This window comes from Pongo abelii, chromosome 12 (genome assembly GCF_028885655.2).
Source record: "Pongo abelii isolate AG06213 chromosome 12, NHGRI_mPonAbe1-v2.0_pri, whole genome shotgun sequence".
Taxonomy (NCBI): Eukaryota; Metazoa; Chordata; class Mammalia; order Primates; family Hominidae; genus Pongo; species Pongo abelii.
In genome coordinates, this window is record NC_071997.2 from 95,549,768 (window position 1) to 95,573,025 (window position 23,258).

Genomic DNA, 23,258 nt, shown 5'->3' on the forward strand with positions numbered 1-23,258 from the left:
AATTTGGGAGGCTGAGGCAGATGGATCACTTGAGGTCAGGAGTTCAATACCAGCCTGGCCAACATGGTGAAACCCCATCTGTACTAAAAATACAAAAATTAGCAGGTGTCGTGGCATGCACCTGTAGTCTCAGCTACTTTGGAGGCTGAGGCAGGAGAATCGCTTGAACCTGGAGGGCGGAGGTTGCAGAGAGCGGAGATCGCACCACTGTATTCCAGCCTGGGTGACTGTGCCTCAAAAAAAAAAAAAAAAAATCTGCAGGAACAAACTATGGTCAGAGCTGTGAAAGGAAAGCAATGGCATGGAGAGAAATGGAAGCGGGGTGAGGCGAGGTTTCTCTGGGGTCACAGTTGTGGGGAGGCCTGATGGATGAGTGGGCACAGAGCAGTGGGTGCTAGGTGGAAGGAAGGGCATATGAGAAGGTGAAGGTGGAACAGGTGATGTGAAAATTCGAGAACAGACAGAAGAGTGTGTGCTTTGAGTGCAATGAGGAGGGGCACAGTGCCATGAGATGAGGATGCTGAGGGAGGCAGGGGCCTCCTCGTTTAGCAACTTATAGGCCATTTAAGGGCTTTTTGTTTTTGTCGAATGCAAAGGTTGGCTATTGGAGGGTTTTGGCAACAGAGAGACATGGCCAGACTCAGTTATCATCCCTCTGGTTGCTGCATGGATCATAGATTGGAGTGGGGGAAGAGAGGAAGTGGGGATCCAGTTAACGAGGTACTGCTATGGCCTAATGGAAGCATGGACTGGGGTGAAGATGTTGGAGGCAGAGGAAAGTGGGCGGATACCAGCAATGTGTTTTGGAGGTAGAATTGACAGGTCTTAATGATGGAACACGAAGCTTGAGGGAGAAGAGAAAACCAAGTAGAAACCTAGGCAGGCTTAGAGCGTATGCCCATTTCTCTTATAACAGCTTGATGATAGTAGCTGTGGAGCACAATATAGCAATTCCTTTGAACATTTTGTATTTGTGATAGGATTTTTATCATGGCTTTTTTTTTTTTTCAGTTTGAGATGGAGTTTCATTCTTGTCGCCCAGGCTGGGGTACAGTGGTGTCATCTTGGCTCACTGCAACCTCTGCCTCCCAGGTTCAAGCAATTCTCCTGCCTCAGCCTTCCGAGTAGCTGGGATTACCGGCACTCGCCACCTCACCTGGCTAATTTTTGTATTTTTAGTAGAGGCGGGGTTTCACCATGTTGGCCAGGCTGGTCTTGAACTCCTGACTTCAGGTGATCCACCTGCCTTGGCCTCCCAAAGTGCTGGGATTACAGGCATGAGCCATGGCACCTGGACTTATCATGGCTTTTGAAAAGCCAGGAGTTGACTGTGACTGCCAGGGGTGATATGTTATGTTGGACTCGCCCTGGGAGGAGTGAGAGGACTACTCTTTGTGAGTCAAGAGTTTTTGCCAAGTGGATCTTTCTTATTCAGAAGGAGAGAATCATATTTGTTATATTGTCCATTTCACAAGTGACATTAAAGGGAAAGGAGTGGGGAGGTGGGGGGTTGGGAGTTGAGCATGAAATGTCAAAATAACAGTGGTTTTTATCTTTAAGGTTTGGCATGGATTTTATAGAAATAGAATTAATTGGCTCGGGTGGATTTGGCCAAGTTTTCAAAGCAAAACACAGAATTGACGGAAAGACTTACGTTATTAAACGTGTTAAATATAATAACGAGTAAGTAGTAAATGTTTACATTTTTTTGAATGGCAAGGTACGCTGAATCTGCACTATTCTTTTTTATGCTTTTCTCTTCTTTATTAGGGTATCATTTATTTCTTTCTGATCCTCATTAAACATTTCATTCTACCAAGAGGAGTTTGGCTTACTCCGAGATGATCTCACTTTACTGTGGTTATTTCAATAAAAATGGATATACCATTGATCATCCTTTTGGTGCTATCTTCAGAACTGAAGCTATAGAGTCATTTGCTTTAAAGTGGCATGCAAATTCATGAAACGCTCCGTATTTTAAAAACCGTGGCACCAGATAGAACCTGTCATTACCCACAAAAAAAGGTGATCTTTGAGATGTTCTAGTCTTACCTACGTATTTTATAGATGAGGAGACTAAGATCCAGAGATGTGAAGTGATGATATCTAAGATAAAAGCTAGATGGTAATTGTTCTCTGGTTGTCTGTTATTGTATAAGGCACTGCTCCAAAATGCAGTGCTTAAAAACAGCAATTTATTGTTATCTCTAATGGTTCCATGGGTTGATTGTGCTCATCTGGACAATTCTCACTTGGGGTCGCAGAGGGATTTGCAGTCAGTAGTCATCTGAAACCTTGACTACAGCCTATCTTAGGCTGGATATCCAATCTGGCTAGCAGTTGACACTGGCTGTGGGCTGGAAGTTCAGCTGGGACTGTCAATCAGAATACCTCCACATGGCCTCCCTGTGGGGATTGGGCTTCTTACAACTTGGTGGCTGGGTTTCAAGAAGGATTGTCCCCAGAACAAGTCATCCAAAAGATCAGGAGTGAGTGGCAAGGCTTCTTTTGACCTAGTCTGAGGAGTTCCAGAACGTCACTACCATCAAGTTATATTGGTTAAACAAGTCACTGAAGCCAGCTTAGATTCAAGGGGAGGCCAAATAGGCTCTACCTCGTAATTTAAGGAGTGAAAGCGTGTATGAGAAGATAAAGAATTGGTCAAGATTATCTTTGGACATGATCTCCTATGTAATAAGTTTGGGATTTAGAACTCATCCCCTAGAATGACAATTCAATGTGTTCCCACTGTAACCCACTGCTTCCAGCATTAATTTTCTGTATTATCAGCCCTCTCACTCCCACTGGATAGCAGAACTCCTTCAGGAAGGAAAACAAATAGAAAGGAAGTCTTAAATCACATGGTCACCAGTTCACCAATCTTGCTTGTTGCACTCTGGCAGTTGTTACTATGTGTAGCTTGGCCAGACCTATCTCATCCCTCAAAGACTAGCAAAGGTGATGGGAAAGAGATCTGGGCTAAGAAAAATGATATGTGCAAAGGAGGGGTAGGTGTGGAGTGCTGGATGTTCTTAGCCCAGTTAAACAAACCTACTTGTTGTCTCATGGACGATGCCTTGCATTTGAAATTGGGTCATTCCTACTCTGTTCATTGTTTTATTTAACAAGAATGAAGGACAGCTGTACTGTTATTCAATTTTAAAAAATAGCAATAATATCCCAGCTACTTGGGAGGCTGAGGCAGGAGGATTGCTTGAGGCCAGGAGTTTGAGACCAGCCTGAGCCACATAGTGAGACCCAGTGTCGAAAAAAAAAAAATGAGGGCCAGGCGTGGTGGCTCACACCTGTAATCCCAGCACTTTGGGAGGCCGAGGTGGGTAGATTACTTGAGGTCAGGAGTGTGAGACCAGCCTGGCCAACATGGTGAAACCCTGTCTCTACAAAAATACAAAAATTAGCCAGACGTGGTGGCGCACACCTGTAATCCCAGCTGCTTGGGAGGCTGAGGCAGGAGAATTGCTTGAACCCGGGGGGTACAGGTTGCAGTGAGCCAAGATCGCACAACTGCACCCCAGCCTGGGTGACAGAGCGAGACTCCATCTTAAAAAAAAAAAAAAAGATAATTTTGTTGATGATGGTCCAGTATTTTGGCCATTTCTAGTAGTTTATACATTGGTACAACGTATACATATATATTTTTGAGACACAGTCTCATTCTGTTGCCCAGGCTGGAATGTAGTAGTGCATTCTCAGCTCACTGCAACCTCTGCCTCCCAGGTTCAAGCAATTCTCTGCCTCAGCCTCCCAAGTAGCTGGGATTACAGGTGCCTGCCACCATGCCCAGCTAATTTTTGTATTTTTAGTGGAGACGGGGTTTCACCATATTGGCCAGGCTGGTCTTGAACTCCTGACCTCATGATCTTCCTGCCTCGGCCTCCCAGAGTGTTGGGATTACAGGCGAGAGCCACCGTGCCCAGCCTGATACAACGTATTTTAAAATATCTTTGGAAATATTAATCTGGAGCCATAAAATTGTTCGTACACTTTGGCTCAAGGATTTCCTGTTTGGGAACCTGTTCTAAGAATATTATTTAGGGACTGGGTGTGGTGGCTCACGCCTGTAATCCCAGCACTTTGGGAGGCCGTGGCAGGCGGATCACCTGAAGTCAGGAGTTTGAGACCAGCCTGACCAACATGGAGAAACCCCATCTCTACTAAAAATACAAAATTAGCCAGGTGTGATGGCGCGTGCCTGTAGTTTTAGCTTCTCGAGAGGCTGAGGCAAGAGAATTGCTTGAACCCGGGAGGCGGAGCTTGTGGTGATCCCAGATCACGCCATTGCACTCCAGCCTGTGCAACAAAAGTGAAACTCCGTCTCAAAAAATAAAAAAAATAATAATAATAAAAAGAATACTATTTAGGGAGACTGAGGTGAGTAGATCACTCGAGCCCAGGAGTTTGAGACTAGCCTGGGGCAACATGGCAAAACTCCATCTCTACAAAAAATACAGTAATTAGGCCAGTGTGGTAGCCACGCCTGTAGTCTCAGCTACCTCAGAAGCTGATGTGGGAGGACCATCTGAGCCCAGTAGGTGGAGGCTGCAGTGAGCCATGATCACACCACTGCACTACAGCCTGGGAGACAGAGTGAGACCCTATCTCCAAAAAAAAAAAAAAAAAAAAAAGAGAATGTTATTCAAATTATGGATTTATATCCAAGAAGATATAAATCACAGTGTCATTCATTGGCAGTGAAAAATTAGAACAAACAAAATATCCAGCAGTAAAGAAATGAGTATATATATTTTGTTCTGTCTCCTGATCAACGTCTATTTTGCAGCCATTAAAAATGACTGGCTGGGCCGGGCATGGTGGCTCACGCCTGTAATCCCTGCACTTTGGGAGGCCAAGGCAGGCAGATCACAAGGTCAAGAGATCGAGGCCATCTGGCCAACATGGTGAAACTCTGTCTCTACTGAAAATACAAAAATTAGCTGGGCATGGTGGCGCACACCTGTAGTCCCAGCTACTCGGGAGGCTGAGGCAGGAGAATCGCTTGAACCCAGGAGGTGGAGGTTGCAGTGAGCCAAGATCGCGCCATTGCACTCCAGCCTGGGTGACAAAGCAAGACTCTTCTCAAAAAAAAAAATGACTGGCTGGGTGCAGTGGCTCAGGCCTGTAATCCCACCACTTTGAGAGGCCAAGGCTGGTGGTTCACTTGAGGTCAGGAGTGTGAGACCAACCTGGGCAACATGGCGAAACCCTGTCTCTACAAAAATATAAAAACTAGCCGAGTGTGGTGGTGTGTGCCTGTGGTCCTAGCTACTAGGGAGGCTGAGGTAGGAGGATCGCTTGAGCCCTAGGGGTGGAGGTTGCAGTGAGCCAAGATTGCCACTGCACTCCAGCCTGGGTGACAGAGTGAGGCCCTGTCTCAAAAAAAAAAAAAAAAAAAAGAATCTAAAATAATAACAGATTATTTTAGGATTGTCAAAGTATCAGTAATTTTTTTTATTTTTGCAAATTTTATGTCATATAGTTTAGAACTTCTTGCATTAAAAAATAAAATTGTAAAATGATTATCCTTCCTCCTCTTTGAAATCTCCAATTTATTTACTGCACTTAGCATGGAATTGTCTTAGGTCTTGGCAACACATCCCTATAAAGCCTCCCACCATCTCACCTTCTCTGCATAAGTTATCCTCTTTGTGTATATTTGCCACACACTGAAAATCCTGAATTAGGTACTTCACACTGCCTGGGTTACCTAGCCTTGCTGCCTAAATGTGGTTTGCTTGTAAAATCCAAAGATTTTAACACAAGTCTAAGCAAAACATAATGTATGATTTAGCTATGAAAAATTGCATCGGCTGCGTCCAGTGGCTCATGCTTGCAATCCCAGCACTTTGGGAGGCTGAGGCAGGTGGATTGCTAGATCCCAGGAGTTTGAGACCAGCATGGGCAGTGTGGCGAAACCCCATCACTACAGAAAATAGAAAAAATTAGACGGGTGTGGTGGTGTGCTCCTGTGGTCCCAGCTACTCAGGAGGCTGAGGTGGGAGGATTGTTTGAGGCTAGAAGATTGAGGCTGCAGTGAGCCAAGATCGTGCCACTGCACTCCAACCTGGGTGACAGAGCAAGACTCTGTCTCAATAAAATAAATAAATTAATTAATTAAAATGGCATCACTGGCATTTCAAGAGTACTATAGATGATTTTTAAATTGTCTGATGTTTGGCATTAAGTAGCTGCCTTTTATTTATTTATTTATTGAGACAGAGTCTTGCTCTGTCGCCCAGGCTGGAATGCAGTGGTGCAGTCTTGGCTCACTGCAACCTCCGCCTCCTGGGTTCTAGCGATTCTCCTGCCTCAGCCTCCCAAGTAGCTGGGATTACAGATGTGCGCCCCTGTGCCCAGCTAATTTTTTTGTATTTTTAGTAGAGATGGGGTTTCACCATGTTGGTCAGGCTGGTCTTGAACTCCTGACCTCTTGATCTGCCCACCTTGGCCTCTCAAAAGTGCTGGGATTACAGGCATGAGCCACCACGCCCGGCCGCTGCCTTTTATTTTATCTTGAGAGTGAGAACCACTATTCTTTTTTCAGTATGTTCACTTTTTCCTTTTGAATGTCCTGGCTTCCATTCTAAAACTATGTGAGAACCACAGCAATGGTTTAATAAGGGAATGTAGACAGTTGTCTATTACATGAGGTATTTTGTGGTTGTTATGAGGGATGTACACTGACACTGCCATGTTCCCTGTTCCTTTTAACTAGGAAGGCGGAGCGTGAAGTAAAAGCATTGGCAAAACTTAATCATGTAAATATTGTTCGCTACAATGGCTGTTGGGATGGAATTGATTATGATCCTGAGACCAGTGCTTATGATCCTGATAGCAGTGATTATGATCCTGAGAACAGCAAAAATAGTTCAAGGTAACTAAAAATAAATTCTCATAGCCATAATAGGATGGAAGGACATTGTTATTTACTATGTATGGGCCACTGGATAAGGCCATTAATCATCACGATTAATAATCACAATTCCCTCTGAGAGACACTTACTCTCCGTTCCGAAGGTAAGGAGAAAGTGAAAATCTCTTCCTTGCTCCTCCTCTTGGCGCAGACTTGCTCTCACAACCCTCTGTTACATCCTCAGCTGTCTTCAAAATCTCAGGTTCAGCTTTCCTGACTCCATTGTTTAATGGAGAGCCTCGTTTATGTGCCGGCTTCAGTGCAGGCTGTAGGTGTAGTCTTGTGAAGAGAGTTTTAACATATAGGTGCTGCATCTGGGGGCTCCCTCCTCAGCTACCAACACTTTTCTGTCCCTCTCTTAGGCTGTGATTGGTGTGGTGCGGTCAAAGGTTCTCTTTGGAATGTAACTATTCCACTTACGCTGGGGTGCTGGGCAGTGAAAATATTTTTAAGACCACAAGCTGAGATGGGGGCACCCTCATGTTTTATGTCCCTTAAGCCACTGCCAAACAGCTGGAGATCCTAAAGAGCAGGCATCTGTCTTTGAAAGTCACCCAACCTATTATGGGGACAGTCCTCTCACTAAAATCCTGAGGCCAATGGGGTCCCGTTCATTCATTTTCTCCTGTCCCACCTCTATCTCCATGTCGTGTAAGTGAGAATTTTATCATCAGTTCAGGAGTTATTGACCATCAGCATATAGGACTTCAGCTTTCAGCAAATTCTTGGCTACCTCTTCCTGTTTTCAAGCCGATATATATACAAAGAATATAAATGAATATTGAGGCTAACTTAATTCAGAAAAAAAAAAAACATGGTTAGCAAAAAAAAAAATCAACCCTCCAATTTATGTATCTTAGTAATTTGTTGGCACTTCTCCTAGAGTACCTTTCCTATTGTTTTAGGTTTGCTTTCCCTTTACTCTCTCCTATTAGACTATTATCCCCATGATGGCAAGGATAGTGTCTAACTCATTTTCTCATCTCTAGGTGCCTTTCATGCTTAGTAGATCAATGGTGAATTAAAAGGTTTCAAAATTACTTTATATAATAATGAAATTTAGTTTCCTGCAACTCTATTGTATTCATGTTCCTATTTCTATCTATTAGCAAAGGTGATTGCAGATCTTCAGCAATAAAGAATGGGTGGCTCATTTTTTTTTCTTCTCCTTTTTTTTTTTTTTTTTTGAGATGGAGTTTTGCTCTGTCACACAGGCTGGAGTGCAGTGGCACAATCTTGGCTCACTGCAAACTCTGCCTCCTGGGTTCACGCCATTCTCCTGCCTCAGCCTCCCAAGTAGCTGGGACTACAGGTGCCTGCCACCATGCCCGGCTAATTTTTTGTATTTTTAGTAGAGACTGGGTTTCACCGTGTTAGCCAGGATGGTCTTGATCTCCTGACCTCGTGATCCATCCACCTTGGCCTCCCAAAGTGCTGGCATTACAGGCGTGAGCCACCGTGCCTGGCCTCTTCTTTTTTTTTTTTTTTTTTGAGACAGAGTCTTACTCTATCGCTCATGCGGGAGCACAATGGCGTGATCTCAGCTCACTGCAACCTCTGCCTTCTGGGTTCAAATGATTCTCGTGCCTCATCCTCCCGAGTAGCTGAGACTACAGGTGCCGTGCCACCACACCCAGCTAATTTTTGTGTTTTTGGTAGAGATGGGATTTCGCCATGCTGCCCAGCTGGTCTGAAACTCCTGAGCTCAAGCAATCCGCCAGTCTCGGTCTCCCAGGGTGCTAGGATTATAGGCGTGAGCCACCGTGCCCAGCCCAGCTCATATTTTATAAATTAGCTAAACAAATAAAGCTCTGGCCATCCGGGAACTTATGATTGAAATAAAAAATGGCCTATTATATTTTGATTCAAATTTGTTTATTATATTTAGATTTCTATTTTGTGACATGTTTTGGGGTTCTTTTTTTTTTTTTTTTTTGAGACGGAGTCACGCTCTGTCACCCAGCCTGGAGTGCAGTGGCGCGATCTCGGCTCACTGCAAGCTCCGCCTACTGGGTTCACGCCATTCTCCTGCCTCAGCCTCTCCCGAGTAGCTGAGACTACAGGCACCCGCCACCATGCCCGGCTAATTTTTTGTATTTTTAGTAAAGACGGGGTTTCACCGTGGTCTCGATCTTCTGACCTCGTGATCCGCCCGCCTCGGCCTCCCAAAGTGGTTTTGGGTTTCTTAAGAAGATAAGGTATAAGCTTTTAAAAAGTTATGAAAAACTTTAAAAAGTTATAAAATTTTTTAAATAAATTTATATTTATTGTTACTTTTAACATACTGTGAATTTTATACCCAGGTCAAGGACTAAGTGCCTTTTCATCCAAATGGAATTCTGTGATAAAGGGACATTGGAGCAATGGATTGATAATACAAGAGGCAAGAAACTAGACAAAGTTTTGGCTTTGGAACTCTTTGAACAAATAACAAAAGGGGTGGATTATATACATTCAAAAAAATTAATTCACAGAGATCTTAAGGTAAGTGGAAAATGTACTTTATTAATTGATACATATATATATAATATAGTAATTTTAAAATATATCTTCTCAGCTGGGCACGCTGGCTCACGCCTGTAATCTCAGCACTTTGGGAGGCTGAGGCAGGCAGATCATCTGAGGTCATGAGTTCGAAACCAGCCTGGCCAATATGGTGAAACCCTGTCTCTACTAAAAATACAAAAATTAGCTGGGCATGGTGGCGTGTGCCTGTAATCCCAGCTATTCGGGAGGCTGAGGCAGGAGAATCGCTTGAACCTGGGAGGTGGAGGTTGCCGTGAGCCGAGATTGTGCCACTGCACTCCAGCCTAGGTGAAGAGTGAGACTTGTCTCAAAAAAAAAAAAAAAAAAAAATATATATATATATATATATATATATATAAAGATAGAATAGTGGTTGATTTATAGTTATGAGAAAATGATATCTGAACATTTCCATGCAAATAATTACTGTGACTGGCACAGCAAACTGGCTGCTCTGCCCCTGTTCCTCCTGCCTCCTCTAAGTGACTCAGGCTTATTTGAGAGGCAGAGGGGACTCTGTTGACTGTGGCTTTAGGAATATGGTTCCCTAATCTCTCAGTCATCACTCTCAAGGGCTGTCACAGCTACTGGGTCCAGAGTCTAATATTGTCTTGGTTAAGCATTTCAACTCCATGATTGGAAAATTGCAGTAATCCCAGACTGGGAAAGTGTATCATCCCTTAGTATTTTCATTTTCCTCTGACTTTTCTGGTCTGGACAAGGAGTTTCCCTATTTATACTTCTCATTAAAATGACAGAAGGTGAGAGACAGAACAGCCCTTCACAGCCTTTCCTCCATTCCCTATTCCCTGTGACTTGCCTAAGCCTGTCACAAGCTGGCCGTCCTGAATCCTGTCCCTGGACCTTTGCTCATGTTCTTCTCTCTCATGGGACACTCTTCTGCCTGTCCCCTTTGGTTGTAATTCCTTTCCTGAGCCCTTCCTGATCACTCTGGGACTGCCTTTTTCTGTTCTAGGCAGAAGTACCTTATTTACGTGGCTATCTGCTTATCCCACCCCTCTAAAACAGCAAGGAATAAGGAATGAAACAAAAAAATTCCTTGAGAGAAATAAGTTCCCATATACACAGTTGTTTGTTGGGCTCAGAGAGGAATGTGTAGCCCTTAAAAGGTATTGCTTCCGTGGTCTGCCCAGGGGCTGGATGTCTGATGCATTGGTGTTTTGAGTCTGTCTGGTTCCAATATGTCTCTTCTACAATATCTGAAGTTGTTCTTTGAAATTGGAACATTGTCAGAACTATTTCAAAAGGATAAATGTAGAATTGGTTATGCTTTCACTTTGGGATAAATCATACATATAGTTAAATAACAAATAAGCACAATTATTTCTATATAAAATAATTTGCAAATAAATGCAGAAGTGTAGGCATTAAGCTTCTAGTCCTCAGAATGAATTAGAAAAATTCTGACTGGTGCCTGCCCACTTACCTGCCAAATACGCCCTGCACTGTGTGTACCCTGTGTCATGGACTGATCTTTTCTTGTGTCTATTTGCAGAGAATTTTTGCTCTGGCTGCAGTTGCTCAAGGGTCAGACTTTATTATTCTTCTTAAATTTTTAATTGTTTTTTTTTTTTTTTTGAGACAAGGTCTTGCTCTTTTGCCCAGGCTAGAGTGCAGTGGCACAATCACCGCTCATTACAGCCTTGACCTCCTGGGCTCAAGCATTCCTCCCACCTCAGCCTCCTGAGTAGCTGGGACCACAGGTGTACACCACCACACCTGGCCATTTTTTTGTTTTTTTTTTGTAGAGACAGGGTCTCACCATGTTTCCAAGGCTGGTCTTAAACTTTTAGACTCAAAGTGATCCTCCTGCCTCAGCCTCCCAAAGTGCTGGCATTCCAGGTGTGCTCCGCTGCACCCGGCCTCAAGCTTTGGTACTGAGACTTCTTTCATCTTCTATAACTTTTCAGGCTCTCACTACTACAGTTGTTGATTTCTGTCCTCTAAGAAAAGATACAATGAAGGTGTACAATTTTTGGGTTGTGTTTTGCAAAATAGCAGCTGTAGGTGGTTTTGCCAGAGAATGGTCTTTACCTAATACAGCCCCTCTTACAAAAGTCTCCAAGTGTTTACCACTTTCTGTTGGAATCTTAGGAACTAGACCAAAGGCGCTGGGAAGGGACATAGGGGTTTCTTGAGTGAGGGCTTCTTGTCCAAGGCTGCTTCTCTCTAAAATGCTCAGTCTCCTAAAGCCCAGGCTCTGCTCATCCTCAGCCTGAGCATCAGCCCTGTTCCTGTGCCTCCTATGTGAAGTTTGCACCCCTTTTTTATGATCTACAACCCTATATTTTGTCTAATCATATTATAACTGATTAGACAAAATGTGGCATTATTGTTTTTATTTCTTTTGTGTTTTACAAGGTCTCACTCTGTTGCCCAGGCTGGAGTGCAGTTGTATGATCTCAGCTCACTGCAGCCTCGACCTCCTAGGCTCAAGCAATCCTCCCACCTCGGTCCCCCACATAGCTGGGACTACAGGTGCAGGCTACCAAGGCAGGCTAATTTTTGACATTTTGTAAAGACAGGATTTTGCCATGTTGCCCTGGCTGGTCTCAAACTCTTGAGCTCAAGTGATCTGCCGACCTTGGCTTCCCAAAGTGTTGGGATTACAGGCATGAGCCACCATACCCAGCCTCTTTTTCTTTTCTTTTTTTCTTTGTTTTTGTTTTTTTTTGAGACAGAGTCTCCTCTGTTGCCAGGCTGGAGTGCAGTGGAGTGATCTCGGCTCACTGCAGCCTCTGACTCCTGGGATTCTCTGACTTCACGCGATTCTCCTGCCTCAGCCTCCCAAGTAGCTGGGATTACAGGCGCCTGCCACAATGCCCAGATAATTTTTTGTATTTTGAGTAGAGACAGGGTTTCACCATGTTGGCAAGGTTGGCCTTGGACTGCTGGGCCCACGCTGTCTGCCCGCTTCAGCCTCCCAAAGTGCTAGGATTATAGCTGTGACTCACCACGCCCTGCCCACTTTTTCTTTTTAATGAACTATAAAAAGTGATCTGATATTTTTACTAGAAAGCCTCATCCAGCTTAGATATTTACACGGCTTCATAAATTCAATTTTCTGTTTCTTAGAGTCAGGTGATAGCCTTATGTGGGACTAGCAGTTTCTCTTGCAATCCCAACATATTCCTACACATTGCAACTTGAACATAGCATAGGAATATTTTCTCTCCACATCCACCCCACATCTGTCTACAGCTTTCCATCTGTATTACTGGTGTTAGGCTCCAATCTGACTGTTAATTGAATTCTAATCCAACTGCTAATTGCTGTATGAGCCATCATCTCAAGCTGGCTTCTCGGAAGCTCCTCCTTCAGCCTTCCCTGGGCTTATGGTCTCTTCCCTCTCAGGTCCTTACTAGGTAGGCCCTCTCATAAGTGTATTATCCCATAGAGTCTGTGTGTTTAGCCTAAGATTGTATTAAAAGTCCAGCCTTTTCAAAAATAGCAAAATATTAATTTTCTCATCAACTACCTTCCAGTTTTTATGGTCTTTAGAATATTGGTCAGTATAGCTGGGTGTGGTGGCCTGTGGTCCCAGCTACTTGGGAGGCTGAGGTGGGAGGATCACCTGAGCCGAGGAAGTCAAGGCTACAGTGAGCCATGATCATGCCACTGAAATCCATCCTGGACAACAAAATGAGACCCCCTCTCAAAAACAAACAAAAATAATATTGGACAATACCTCCTATGGGCTGGGCGTGGTGGCTCATGCCTGTAATCTCAGCACTTTGGGAGACCGAGGCGAGCGGATTGCTTGAGGTCAGGAGTTTGAGACCAATCTGGCCAACATGGTGAAAACCTGTCTCTACTAAAAATACAAAAAAATGAGCCAAGGGTTGTGGCACATGCCTGTAATCCCAGCTCCTCGGGAGGCTGAGGCAGGAGAATTGCTTGAACCCAGGAAGCAGAGGTTGTGGTGAGCCGAGATCATGCCACTACACTCCAGCCTGGGCGACAGAGCGAGGCTCCATCTTACAAAACAAAACAAAACACCTCCCTTAAAAAAAAAAAAAAAAATCTGCTTAAAGAATTGCATGGATAAAAGTATTTCAGAGCTAGTTATTAGCTTCCAGTTAACTTGGTATGCTTTCATGGTGGAAGGGATATGTTTGTTAAGAAGTCATCAGAGGCTTGGAGAAAAGACCCCCAAGAGAAATTCTGCACAGGCTAATCTGCAGTATTGTTGGGAATGGACCCATTCCGAGAATCTCAAAGTTGGAAGGGATCTTAAGGATGTCTACTTCAGTCCCTATCAGATCATGGACTCATATTTGCAACATTTCCTCAAGTGGTTGGTTGTTCAGCCCTATCTTGGGATGGGGAACTGTCTAACTCCCATTCTTTGGACAACACTATTAGGATATTAGGATATTTTAAAGCTAATCTTTAGGTCATTTCCACCCTATAGTCCTGGATCTTTTCCCTTGGACCATGCAGAGTGAATCCACCTTGCACGTGACAGCTTTTCAGATATTCGAGGGCAGCTGTGCCCAGAGCCACCTCTGGCGTCAGCTAAGAAATCCTTACTTCTGGCCGGGCGTGGTGGCTCATGCCTGTAATCCCAGCACTTTGGGAGGCCGAGGTGGGTGGATCATGAGGTCGGGAGATCAAGACCGTCCTGGCTAACACGGTGAAACCCTGTCTCTACTAAAAATACAAAAAAAAAAAAACTAGCCGGGCGTGGTGGCAGGTGCCTGTAGTCCCAGCTACTCGGGAGGCTGAGGCAGGAGAATGGCATGAACCCAGGAGGCGGAGCTTGCAGTGAGCCGAGATGGCACCACTGCACTCCAGCTTGGGCAACAGAGCGAGACTCCGGCCCCAAAAAAAAAGAAATTCTGACTTCTTTCATCTGGCATTTTAAAGACCAGTGATATTAAATTCCCTGATTTTGGCTACCTGTGCAAGGGTAAAGGTCTTATAAATAATATAAAAATAGTCTTTTCTGTATATAATTAAGACGTGGTAATAGTATGTCAAGTTGGTACATGTAAGTTAAATTTTTTTTTTCATAGCCAAGTAATATATTCTTAGTAGATACAAAACAAGTAAAGATTGGAGACTTTGGACTTGTAACATCTCTGACAAATGATGTAAAGCGAACAAGGAATACGGGAACTTTGCGATACATGAGCCCAGAACAGGTAAGGTCTCTTTCCTGTCTCTCTATATTTTACTTCTTTTATTTTTAAAATTATAAAAAGAGTAGACACTACTTATATAATTAAAACTGTACAGAAGAATATACTGAAAATTTTCCTTACCATTCTTTTCTACCCCTATTATTCTTATCAGTTTATTCTTTATCCTTTTAGATAATTTTCTGAGTTATAAAAACATACAAACACAAATATACACCCAGACTTTTTTTTACATAAACATATATGTGCATACATTTTTTCAAGGACTTATTTTGTTATTTTGTGACTATATAGCATAATTTCTCCATATTAGTTCAAATAGATCTGCCACATTCTTTTTTTAACAACTGTATTATATTTCAAAATATGGAGATACCATAATTTAACTGTTTTTTTAAATTTAATCTTTTTTTTTTGTTGTTCTTATTTTGTTTTAGAGACAAGGTCTTGCTCTGTCACCCAGGCTGGAGTGCAGTAGTATGATCATTGCTCACTGAAGCCTCAAAATCTTGGGCTCAAGCAATCTTCCCACCTCAGCCTCCTGAGTAGCTAGGACTCTAGAGGCGCATACCACTGTGCCCAGCTAATTATTTTTATTTTTATTAATTATTTATTTACTTATTTATTGTAGAGACAAGGTCTCACTATGTTTCCCAGGTTGTATTTAACTATTTTCTTATCGAAGGGTATTTCTTTAGGTTGTTTACAACTTCATACACTTATAGACATTCCTCCTTATTTTGGGTCCCAAGAACAAATAATTCTATCATAATCTGTGATAGACTTCTTGAGGTAAAGTGATTGAATAGATTGACAAGTGCATTTCAAACTTAATTGCTGTTTAATTGTCATTCTAAAAAAAGTGATTCTAATAATACTCTCCCCTCAAAATGTATGAGAATACTGCATCATCATACTTTCCAGTGGTCAGTTTTGGGTAGTGTGTTGAATTAGGAGTATCTTGCTATTTTAGTTTGTATTTTCCAGATTTTTAGTAAGGTATGCCCTCTTTTCATATATTTACTTAAACATTTTCTGCAAATTCTCTACTCATATCCTTTCCCAATTTCTCATAATTAAGTTCTCATTTTCTCATGTACTGTAAGGAATCTTGATCTATATTGGGTGTTGATTCCGTATCTGTTAACTATATTACAGAATTTTTCTCCTTGATTGTTACTTCTTTGTTTAGAATGCCATCTGTGGTACTGCAGCTTTTTTTTTTTTTTTTTTTTTGAGATGGAGTTTTGCTCTTGTCACCAAGGCTGGAGTGCAATGGCATGATCTCAGCTCACTGCAACCTCTGCCTCCCGGGTTCAAGCAATTCTCCTGTCTCAGTCTCCCAAGTAGCTGGGATTATAGGCGCCCACCACCATGCCCAGCTAAGTTTTGTATTTTTAGTAAAGACGGGTTTCATCATGCTGGCCAGGCTGGTCTCGATCTCCTGACCTCAGGTAATCCACCCACCTTGGCCTCCCAAAGTGCTGGGATTACAGACGTGAGCCACCAAACCCAGAACTGCAGCTTTTAAATGGTCATATCTATCAATACGGCTGCTAGGTTTCTCATTTTTATTTTGGAGGCTTCTACTACAAGATTATGAAAATATTTTTTGGTTTTACTAACACAAAAATTAACTGCAGTTTGAATTAACTTTTGTTTATGTATGAGAAAGGAATATAACTTGATTTTCCCCATGTGAATATGCAGTTGCTTCATCACTATGTGTTAAGCAGTTCATTATTTAAATGCTATTTTAAGGAAAATTCATAGAGACAGAAAGTGGGACAGAGGTTATCTGGAAGAAGGGAGGAATGGGAACTTCTTGTTTAATGGGCATAGCTTCTGTTTGGGGTGATGAAAAGTTCTGGAAATAGATAGTGGTGATGGTTATACAACATTGTGAAGGTAGTTAATGCTGCTGAGTTGTAGGCATAAAAATGGTTAAAAGGGTAAATTTTATGTTACGTCTATTTTACCACAATAAAATATTATTTTATCATATATAAAATTCCCACACATTCATAGATGTGTTTCTGGACTTTGTTCTGGTTCATTAATTTATTTTATATTTCTCTCTTGAATATTATGCTATTTAGATTATTGTAGCATTATAAACTAGGCTTTAGTATTTGAACAGCAGGACCTGCCATATTATTCTTCAATTTAAAAATGCTCTTAGCTGTTCACATTTACAATTCCAAATGAACTCTAGAATCACCTTGTCATCTTCCATAACTGGTTTTGAGGTTTTGATAGCAATTGCATCAAATTTGAGGATTCAGGTGAGGAACATTGATATCTTCATATATTTGAGACTTCTCCAAAATTGGTATTTTCTCTCACTTATTCGAGTCCTTCATCAGTCAGCTTTTGCCAGACTGTGCTGTGGTAACAAATGACCCCGGTTTCTTAGTGGTGCAGAAAATACCAAGGGTCTATTTCTTGCTCACATGACAAGTCGGCAGCAGTCTGTCTGGCTGCAGTTTTGCTCTGCATGTCTCCTTCATTCCAAGACCCAGGCTGAAGGAAAAATGCTATCTGAGTCACTGCCGTCCTCAAGGCAGAAAGCAATGGCAGAATCTTGTGATAGCTTTTACATGTTCTGCTCAGCGGTGGCATACATCACTAAACATCATTGACCAGAGCAAAATGCATGGCCCAGCTCAAGGCAATAAGGGTGGAGAAGAGTAATCCTCTCACTAGGAGGCCAGTGCAGCATTGGGGGCAATCATACAACCTACCTCAAAGCTACTTTTACACTCTTCAAAATATATATATATATATAATGATATATATATTTATTATGATATATATATTTATTATGATATATATATATATTTTTTTGAGACAGGGTCTTGCTTTTCACTCAGGCTGGAGGGCTGGAGCGCAGTGGCACAATCATAGCTCACCGCTGCACAGCCTCAACCTCCCTGGCTCAGGTGATCCTCCTGCCTCAGCCCCCTCAGTAGCCAGGACTACAGGCTCAAACCACCAACACCTGGCTAATTTTTTTTTGTATTTTTTGTAGAGACTGGGTTTCACCATGTTGCCCAGGCTGGTCTCGAACTCCTGGGCTTAAGCGATCCACATGCCTTGACCTCCCAAAGTGCTAGGATTACAGGAATGAGCCACGGCGCCTGGCCATATTGTTTATATTTTTGAAGCTTTCTTCAGAATCTGTATTGCATTTCGCTATTAAAATGAGATTCCATGCTTGAACCCGGGAGGTGGAGTTTGCAGTGAGCTGAGATCGCGCCATTGCACTGCAGCCTGGGCAACAAGAATAAGACTCCATTTGAAAAAAAAAAAAAAAAAAAAAAAAGAAAAGATATTCCATATCTCTAATTTGTTATTAGTGTAGCTGTTAATTTTAAAAATATATATCTTTATTTTTAATTGTGGTAAAATATACAAACATAAAATTTACCACCTTCACCATTTTTAAGTGTATAGTTTAGTGGCATTAAATGTGTTCACATGGTTGTGCTTTCATCACCACCATACATCCACAGATTAGTTTTCATTTTGCAAAACTGAAACTTTACACCCATTAAAGAACTCCTATTCTCCCCTCCCTACAGCCCAATCAACTACCGTTCTACTTTCTGTCTGTATATTTGACCATTCTAGATGCCTCATATAAGTGGAATCAAATCATATAGTATTTACCCTTTTGTTACTGGCTTATTTTACTCAGCATAATATCCTCAAGATTTATCCATGTTGTAACATGTCAGAATTTCTTTTTAAGGCTGACTAATTAATTCCATTGTATGTATACACCACATTTTGTTTATCCATTTATCCATCAATGGACACTTAGGTTGCTTCCGCCTTTTGACTGTGATGAATAATGCTGCTGATGAACATGGGTGTACAGCTGTTGATTTCTAAATATTTGTCTTATATATAGTCTCATTATTTGAATGTGTTTTTTTTGGGTTGATTGCTTTTATTTTTCACCTTTTGGGTTGTTTATCCTATTTTAATTCCTGATTTGTAAATGCCCATTAAAGATTATTTTGCTGAACGATACAGCTTTCAAAATACCTCTACTATTTTGTCATCCAAGAATAAATATACTGAGCTGTCTGACGGTTTGAGAGTCTAGAATGGAGAAGCCACGTACTTTTTCCTTTTGGGGAACCAGTTGGCGTAAAAAATATAGAACACAATAGGCCAGTGGCTCTCTTTAACCTCCCACTGCTTTCAGTATCTCCTGCATCCTGTATTGCTGCCCTCACACTATTTGGTTAAAAACATTCATCATTGTACTTTACTTTTTATTATGTGTGTGGTTTTTTTTCCATTTAAAAACCTTTTGTTGGCTGGGTGCAGTGGCTCATGCCTGTAATCCCAACACTTTGGGAGGCTGAGGTGGGCAGATCACCTCAAGTCAGGAGTTCGAGACCAGCCTGGCCAACATGTTGAAACTCCATCTCCACTAAAAAAAAAAAAAAAAAATACAAAAATACAAAAATGAGCCAGGCATGGTGGCACGTGCCTGGAGTCCCAGCTACTCTGGAGGCTGAGGCAGGAGAATTGCTTGAACCTGGGAGGCGGGGGCTGCTGTGAGCCGAGACCACGCCACCGCATTCCAGCCTGCTGACAGTGGGACTCCGTCTCAAAAAAAAAAGGCAACATTTTGTTGAGGAACAATTTATACACTATAAAATGCACAGATCTTAAGTGTATATTTTTTCGTTTTGACAAATGCATACACCTCTGTAACTTATAAGCCTATAAAGATATAGAACATTTTGCTCCTTCAAGCTTCTTTCCAGTCAGTGCCTCCTCCCCACTGATCAGAAGCAACCAGAGCTCTGAGTTCTATCACCATAGTTTAGTTCTTCCTGTTTTTGACCTTCATATGAATGGAATCATACAGTAGGTACTCTTTTGTATTTAATTTCTTCATTCAAAATAATATCTTCTGGAAAAACTGTATTTGTTGCTCATACCAGCAGAGAATTCCTTTTTATTGCTGAGTCATAGTCCATTGTATGAATATGCCACAACATGTTTATCCATTCTTCTGTTGTGGTCCTTTGAGTTGTTTCTAGTTATGGAATATTGTGAATAAATGCGCTATGAACAGTTTCAATGCAAGCCGCCTACTGGGTGCTATTTTAACTGCTTTACCTGCTGCATCTCACTTACCCTCACAATCAAACTCTGTGGTTGATACTATTGTTATCCTCATTTTATAACTGAGATTATTCCCATGTTGATCGTTAATTTACACAGAGGATTCAGCTATTCGGCAGTACAGATTTGAACCTAGGCAGTCAGACTCCACAGATCTTGCTAATAAATAGACATTGTTTTGTGATGTAAGATGTTTTGGTCAAATAACTTTTTTGGGCTTTAGAAGTCTGGATATTTATGTAAGGAGCATAACAAAGGTAAATCTATTTTGGTCTCTTTAGATTTCTTTGCAAGACTATGGAAAGGAAGTGGACCTCTATGCTTTGGGGCTAATTCTTGCTGAACTTCTTCATGTATGTGATACTGCTTCTGAAACAGCAAAGGTAAAATGATCTCAAAGAAAGAATTAAACAAGAAAAATTATTGACTACCACCTTCAGAGTGCTGCTGCAGACAGTTCTTGCTCTCACGTGGGGATGGGCTTAAGCATATTACTAACTGACTGCAAATGAAATATGAATTTTCTGCCTTTCAAGGTTTGGCAGAGACAAAACACTTTTTTAAAGACCAAAAACTTTGATCTTCCCTGGAAGGTAGTATATCTCATAAGACTCATAAGACTTGTCAGTCAGTAACATTTTATTGATTGACTGCTTTGTGTAAGACACTGTGCTAAGTGCTATAAGGGTTGCAAAAATAAACAAGCCTTGGCAGGGCACGGTGGCTCATGCTTGTAATCCCAGCTTTGAGAGGCCAAGGTGGGCAGATCACTTGAAGTCAGGTGTTCGAGACCAGCCTGGCCAACGTGGTGAAATCCCATCTCTACTACAAATACAAAAATTAGCTGGGTGTGGTGGCGCACACCTGTAATCCCAACTACTCAGGAGGCTGAGGCAGGAGAATCGCTTGAACCCAGGAGGCGGAGGTTGCAGTGAGCCAAGATCACACCACTGCACTCCAGCCTGGGTGACAGAGTGACATTCCATCTCTAAATAAATAAATAAATAAATAAATAAATAAATAAAGCCTTGTTCTCAAGGAGCTTATTTTCTAAAAGGGAAGATAATATAAGAGAATGCCATAAGCATTTTAGGAGAAGGCATGAAGTCTGTGGAAGCAGTTGGGAGGGAGATGTTTCCAGCTGTAGGGACTTAGGTTTCATGGAGACATCTAAGCTGGGCTCTGAAGGATCTGTTGGCTTCTAATAGTCCAAAACAGAAAAGGTGATTCTAGCATGGAGGCGGGAATGTACAGAATGTATTTGGGGACAGCAGGCAGTGTAAGTTGTATTGGAGTATATAAGTTACAAAAAAGTAGTGGTTGGTGAGGCTAGAAAGACAGGTTGGGCTAACTTGATGAAAAAATGTGGACCTTCTTGCTTAGGCAGTGGGGAGTCACTAAAGGCAGCAGGCAACTGGATATCCTACTCTTTTTTTTTTTTTTTTTTTTTTCGAGATAGAGTTTCACTTTTATTGCCCAGGCTGGAGTGCAATAGCGCGATCTCAGCTCACTGTAACTTCTGCCTCCCAGGTTCAAGCAATTCTCCTGCCTCAACCTCCCAAGTAACTGGGACTACAGGCATGCACCACCATGCCTGGTTAATTTTTTTGTATTTAGTAGAGATGGGGTTTCACCATGTTGGTCAGGCTGGTCTCGAACTCCTGACCTCCGGCAATCCACCTGCCTCGGCCTCCCAAAGTGTTGGGATTACAGGTGTGAGCCACTGCACCCAGCTGGATATCCTACTCTTAAGCTCAGGAAAGGGAACTTTCCTGGAGTCAATAACCTTATCCTCTGTAAAGCAGTTAGAAGTACCTATCACTTAGGGTTCCAAAACGCATGAAGGGAGATTGTGAAGATGATGCACTTAACACTTCACGTCGTAACGCAAGGATGGTTATTAGATTGGGGGTAGGGTAGGAGAGAGGGAATCCTGCTTGCTTCTTGGCTAAAGAGACTTTCCCAAAAATCTGGAAATATCCTACATTTCAGATGTTCTTCAGCCTTTAGTTCTGTTTTTCCTCCCAAGTAAATAATTTCCTAATATACACCTATCATTTTTTTTTCAGTTTTTCAAAGACCTACGGGATGGCATCATCTCAGATATATTTGATAAAAAAGAAGTAAGCACTTGAAATCATCAGAATTTTATTTATTTCAGTGTTTTATTTCTTACTATATTTCTTACTATTGACTCTCACTGTCATTGCAGAAAACTCTTCTACAGAAATTACTCTCAAAGAAACCTGAGGACCGACCTAACACATCTGAAATACTAAGCACCTTGACTGTGTGGAAGAAAAGCCCAGAGAAAAATGAACGACACACATGTTAGAGCCCTTCTGAAAAAGTATCCTGCTTCTGATATGCAGTTTTCCTTAAATTATCTAAAATCTGCTAGGGAATATCAATAGATATTTACCTTTTATTTTAACGTTTCCTTTAATTTTTTACTATTTTTACTAATCTTTCTGCAGAAACAGAAAGGTTTTCTTCTTTTTGCTTCAAAAACATTCTTACATTTTACTTTTTCCTGGCTTATCTCTTTTTTTTTTTTAAGACAGAATCTTGCTCTGTTGCCCAGGCTGGAGTGCAATGACACAGTCTTGGCTCACTGCAACTTCTGCCTCTTGGGTTCAAGTGATTCTCCTGCCTCAGCCTCCCGAGTAGCTGGATTACAGGCATGTGCCACCCACCCAACTAATTTTTGTATTTTTAATAGAGACAGGGTTTCACCATGTTGGCCAGGCTGGTCTCGAACTCCTGACCTCAAGTGATCCGCCTGCCTCAGCCTCCCAAAGTGCTGGGATTACAGGGATGAGCCACCATGCGCAGCCTCATCTCTTTGTTCTAAAGATGGAAAAACCGCCCCCAAATTTTCTTTTTATACTATTAATGAATCAATCAATTCATATCTATTTATTACATTTCTACTGCTTTTAGGCCAAAAAAATATAAGATCGTTCTCTGCCTCACATAGCTTACAAGCCAGCTGGAGAAATATGGTACTCATAAAAAAAAAAGAAGTGATGTACAACCACTTTGGAAAACAATTTGGCATTATCTAGTAAAGTTGAATCCATGTATTCCCACAAAGCTATCAATTCTATTCCTACATACATGCTTACAAGAATGTCCATAAAACCCTGTTTATAATAGCCCAAAGAACAGGGAACAACCATAATGCCCATCAAAAGAAGAATGGATTAAAAAAATTATATTCACACACAGGAGCACTATATAGTATTGAAAACAATTGAATTACAGCTAAATGTAATAACGTAACACAATACAACTCTCGGAAACATAATGTTAAGCGAACAAAGCAGGTTTTCAGAAAATATATGTAGAATAATTTCATTTATATGAAGTTCCAGAGCATGCAAAACTAAATCATTTTGTATGAGAAACCCAACAAATGTGATGAGACAACAATGGGAAGGAAGGGAATGAGAAATAGTAAATTCTGGATGGTGGTTATCTTT

The 23,258-nt window shown here is 41.7% G+C and overlaps 1 protein-coding gene across 1 annotated transcript in view; it reads left to right on the forward strand.

Annotated features, from left to right (window-relative positions):
* Positions 1–22,869, forward strand: part of EIF2AK2 (eukaryotic translation initiation factor 2 alpha kinase 2) — a 53,179-nt gene extending 30,310 nt beyond the window's left edge. Inside the window, exons 11-17 of the mRNA XM_054548225.2 lie at positions 1,561–1,683; positions 6,734–6,892; positions 9,235–9,415; positions 14,497–14,625; positions 20,055–20,156; positions 21,843–21,896; positions 21,986–22,869. Of these exons, the coding sequence (XP_054404200.1) occupies positions 1,561–1,683; positions 6,734–6,892; positions 9,235–9,415; positions 14,497–14,625; positions 20,055–20,156; positions 21,843–21,896; positions 21,986–22,108 (871 nt within the window). The 3' untranslated portion in view covers positions 22,109–22,869. The remainder of the gene's footprint in view (positions 1–1,560; positions 1,684–6,733; positions 6,893–9,234; positions 9,416–14,496; positions 14,626–20,054; positions 20,157–21,842; positions 21,897–21,985) is intronic.
* The last annotated feature ends 389 nt before the right edge of the window (positions 22,870–23,258 follow it).